General features: G+C 45.7%; 1 protein-coding gene across 1 annotated transcript; it reads right to left on the minus strand.

The window, feature by feature from the left end:
• Window positions 1-1089: 1089 nt before the first annotated feature.
• Window positions 1090-3171, minus strand: LOC129325287 (toll-like receptor 5). Its single transcript, XM_054972948.1, has one exon. The coding sequence runs from the start codon at window positions 3169-3171 to the stop codon at window positions 1318-1320; it is 1854 nt and encodes a 617-aa protein (XP_054828923.1). The 3' UTR covers window positions 1090-1317.
• Between the last annotated feature and the right edge of the window lie 1912 nt (window positions 3172-5083).

The raw sequence follows: 5083 nt of genomic DNA on the forward strand, positions 1-5083 counted from the left end.
ACAATGCCATAGGGCAAATTAACCCAATTTTTACAAAGACAGCATTAGTAAGAATCCAATATAGAGGTAAAGAAATGCTGAAACTGAACACAAGCAATTCTAGGGCTGACATTAGACCCCATGAAGCATAAGTAGCTCATAGGCGCACGTATTTAAGACAACAGGTAGTACGTAAGGCAACACAGTGGTGAAGTCTATGGTCCTTAACTCATTACATTTTTATCCCACCTTTCCTCCAGGGAATTCAGGGAAGCATCCATGATTCTCTCCTGCCCATCACAACAACCCTGTGAGGTAGGTTAGAGTGAGAGATAAGGACTGGCTCAAGGTCACAATGAGTTTCAAGGCTGTGGGGGGGATTTGACCTTAGTTAGCCCCTCATTTTTGGAGATTTTTGGCGATTTGGGGATGGAGCCTGGGGAGGGACCTCTGCAGAGTACAATGTTGGGGCATCCACCCTCCAATGCAGCTATTTCTCCAGGTGAACAGATCTCTGTAGCCTGGAGATCAGTTGTAATTCCAGGAGATCTCCAGGCCCCATTTGGAGGCTGGCAATCCTAATTTTCATTGGTTCCACCTTCTCCCCTGCAGAACCCCAATTTACCATCTTGCTATTCCTTAGAATCTCCTGCCGCTAGATTTAGCATTCTGGGGAGAATTTCAGGCTGCAGCGTTTGGGGGAGGGTGGAGAAAGTTCTGTTCTGCTGATGGAAATGCCTTCTGTCAGAGGAGGTTTACCATGGGACCCAAAGTCAATGTCCATGGTAGACTCAGAGCCAAGCTACAGGAGATAAATTACCTGAGTAGGAGCACCTGAAGAGAGTCACAATGTTAGCCGGGAAGCTGAGTTTTAAAAGAGATTGGAAGGCTTTGTCAATTTCCCCTCTCTACAGAGCCAGGGATACCTAGCTCAGAGGGTTTGTTAATTTCCTCTTTGCCTCTAGAAGTCTCTGTCAGTTTCACCTCCTGTTCTAAAAGGCAAAGAGGAAATAAACAAACCCTCTGAGCAGGGATCTCCCTGGCTCTGTAGAGAGGGGGGAAATTGACTAAGCCTTCCAATCTCTTTTAAAACTCAGCTTCCCGGCTAACATTGCGACTCCCTTCAAGTGCTCCTCCTCCTGAAGTTCATTTCTTGTAGCTTGGCTCTCAACTGCCATTCTCATAGGCAGGCAGACTGTAAGCTAGCTCTGAAACCTGTCCTGTAACTTGTCCCCACCTGAGAAGGTGGTTTAATCTAGCCTCCAAGCATTAGCAGCATGCAAATTAAAACACTTGTTTTCCCCAGTTACTACAGTTGGTAGTATGGTGGGGGTCATTTCACCACTCATTACAGTTGCTGTGGAGGAACCAGGACAGGGAGACTTGGGTGAAAGGTGGAGTGGTAAGAAAGCAAGGAATGCCTGCCACAGATCTTTTCAGTGCCACGCTATTGCTCTGCAACCAGGTCTGCAATCCTGCAAGCTCACAGTGACAAAGCAAGGCCAATTCTTGCAGGTCCAAGGTCCACAACAGTACAAGTGGCTGGAATATGGATGGTGAGAGGGTCATCATAGGGTTCCCCCGGAGGCTGAGAGTGTGCAAAGATTGCAGACCAAGAAATACATCCTCTGGAAGTAAGGGCAGAAGGTTCTCAGAGAGATCCAGAGTTTGCAGAGACACCAGCCCCTGGAAAAGACCCTCAGGCAAGGCTCTGAGGCTACCGGCGCTGAGATTCAGGACTGTCAGTCTCTCTAAATGATGGAAGATGCCCACACATTTTCCTCCTTTCCAGACATCTGCCAGGCTGTTATGGGAAAGATCCAGTTCTCTAAGGTATCTGGGGCCCTCATGAACCCTGAAGCATCTTGATAAGTGGTTGCTTGAGAGATTCAAAAAAACCAAAGAGGGAATCTTCCCTAGCTGCACCCAAAGCTGTCCCAGGTCACTCAGGCGGTTGGAGGAGAAGTCAAGGTGTGTCAGATTCTGGCTAAGATGCTCAATGCCCCAGGCATCTCTGATCCTGTTCTGCCCAAGCATCAGGTGCCGTAGAGATGAGAGTTTCCCCTTTGGTACCTGTGAGAGAGCATTGTCCTGCAAGTCAAGGAACTGCAAAAAATCTAGCCCTATGAGGGCATCCTGTTGAACAGTTCCAATGTGGTTGGACTTCAGGATGAGAGACTGGAGGGGTGATGACCTCAGACTTTGCAAGGCCTTTGTGTACAGCTCCCCAAGAAGGTTGTTGGATAGGTCAAGAACACGGAGTTGATTCAGGCTGATAAAGGCTCCATCATGGATTTCAGTAATCTGATTGGACCTCAAAAGCAGGACCTGGAGATCTGGGAACCCTGAGAAAACAGAGGGGACTAATTCATTCAGGAAGCCATGGGACATGTCAAGGGAGAAGGTGCTACTATCATGTAGCCCAGAAAAGGTGCTGGCCAAAATGTCCTTCAGGTTACGGAAACCAAATGAGCTCCCAATGCCCCCTGAGTGTTGCATCTTAAGGTTCTTGATCTGTGTGCCACTTAAGCTTGTGAAAAATTGCTCAACTTGCATCACATTCCATGGATTGGAAGAGATGTCCAGGGTTCCCAGCGTGATATTCTGGAAAGGGTTGGTGCAGGTGTCACGGTAGAGCAAACGGTTAGAAGACAGGTCAAGCAAGCTAAGGTGGCGCCCTCTGAGGTTTTGTAGGTCATCCCCACAGATCTTCTCAATTCTGTTGAGCTTCAGCTGAAGGAAGCTTAGCCTTCCAAGCTGCTGAAAGGTTGGATCAGGCCTTAGTCTCTGAATGTGATTTCCAGAAAGATCCAGTCTCTTCAGGGACAGCAAATCCTGGAAGTATCTTCTTTCCAATACCTTTTCATCAAAGCCATTAACATCCAAGAGTAACACCTCAAGTTTGGTCAGGCCTGCAAAAGCAGTGGGGTGTAGTGTTACATTCATGTTACCTCCAAGGTCCAGGAATGTGAGACTAGCCACATTCTGAAAGGCCCTCTCTCCAACATAAAGAGATCCTCCCAACTGCTTCCCAAGGGACAACATCTTCAGGGAATCCATTTGGGGCAAGGTAGAATTCAAGATTGTAGACAAAAGGTTAAAATTCAGGAGGAGGACCTGGATAGATGGGTCAACTTCAGGCACTGTCTTGTGGCTTTGACCTTGGCAATTGGCCACCAGACGAAAATTCATCACCGTATGATGGCAACGGAGTGGGACATCAATGGCGTAACCCAAGACAGTCAGCCAAAGGATGGCCATACAAAAGGGAACTGTAAATGAAAGAGAAAGTTATTCATTCAATTATTCACCAATAATTATTAAGGCCCACAAATTCTATTAGCCACCATTCCCAGAGTTCCATGGAGAGGTCCTTTGATTGCTGGCATTGTTTAGCATCTGATATTGTGATGCTGGAAGCCCTTGATACGAATTTTACCTTTACCATTAAGTCACTAACAATGTCATTTTAAGAATTTTTCCTAGGAATAAACCCTATTGAATAGACTTGAGTAGGAGTCTGAGAAGACTCGCTAATAGGGCCATCTTAAGTAGTTACATCCTAGTATTCCATTTACTTTTTGGGTGTAGGTGGGGCTGCCAAGAATCACCTAGGGCCTCTGGGCAAAAATGTCACCCTCCATATAACCCTCATGTAAAACAAATATTAGGTAAAGGTAGTCCCCTGTGCAAACACCGAGTCATTACTGACCCATGGGGGATGTCACATCAAGACGACTTCTTGGCAGACTTTTTACCATTGCCTTCCCGTCATCTATACTTTTAAAACAAATGTTATAACTAAGCAAATCACTTGGCTTTCTGTTAACTGTGAACAGAATAATAACTGCAATAGGTGCAAAACAAATACACCAAGAAAGCAGGAGCAAGCAGAATAAAATAATAAAAATAAAACTCAGCTTTGCCTTACCTATGCTCCCTAGCGGCTGCAATGCAGAACTACATGAAAAGTAAAACTGAAATGCATTTGCTAAATGGAGCATAATTCCAAGTTTGCAGGCCCTCAAACTGACCTGGGAAGCCTGGGAATTTCATACTCTCCAGCCCCCTTCTCTCAGTGGCCCTGGGATGGTGTGACTGTTTAGCATTGCACTGTAGATTGCCTCATGCAAGCTCTTCCCTCTCAACCTCCATGTTATCTCATAGAAGACCCTTATTTTGACCTTTTGGTGATGCCTGCTGAAATGGAATTAGTGTGAGTAGCTGGTATGACCACACCTGCCCCAAGAGCTCTAGATGTTCAGCTGGAAAGGAGCAGTTGGACATACTTGGATGGAGTCTATGAATACGTTCTACCAGGCTAAAGAGCCTTTCTTCAGTAGAAACAGTGGGAGCTATGATTTTGTTCACTTCCCCCTCCTTAATGCACCTGCCTGTGTTGCGTGCCTGTTTTAGCTGTCCACATTCCCCGGCTCCTTTTTCGGTGGTACTGCGAGGCTGCTAGGAGTCTAGGAAGACGGGAAAGATTCAACAGTACCATCCACCAGCAATGCATAGATCCAACCCTATGTCTCCAATATCAGGGCATACAACATTAATAAGACAAGAATCCAGTGGCCCTTTTCAATATTCACATTTATTCCAGCATAAACTTCCATGTGTCATAGCTCACCTCATCAAAAGCATCAAGTCTTATAGAGGTACGCTTCAAGCATTTCATGAAGTGACTTATAAAAGTTGATGTTGGAGTAAGTTTTGTTAGCCTTTTAAGGTGACGCTGAATTCCTGTTTTGTTTTTGCTGCGATGGACCAAAATATCTACACCTCTGGAATTCTGAACACAAATATTCAGAGTACAACCTGCCTGTTTGTGCCCTGCAGCTGCTGAAATGGGCCTTGTCCGCTATAGTGTAGTGGTTAGTGCTGGACTAAGTTTGACTTCTTACTCTGCCATGGAAGCTCAGTGGAGGTGACCTTTGGCCTGTCATTCTCTCACTCTCTGAGCCTGACTTACCTCACAGAGCTGTTGTGAGGATAAAATGGAGGAGGGTGGAACAATAAACCTTTTCTGTTCTCATGGGGAGACAAATATAAATAGCTAAATAAATACTTGCAGAGTACTACAAGATATAGCAGAAAAGAG

Source organism: Eublepharis macularius, chromosome 1 (genome assembly GCF_028583425.1).
Source record: "Eublepharis macularius isolate TG4126 chromosome 1, MPM_Emac_v1.0, whole genome shotgun sequence".
Lineage (NCBI taxonomy): Eukaryota > Metazoa > Chordata > Lepidosauria > Squamata > Eublepharidae > Eublepharis > Eublepharis macularius.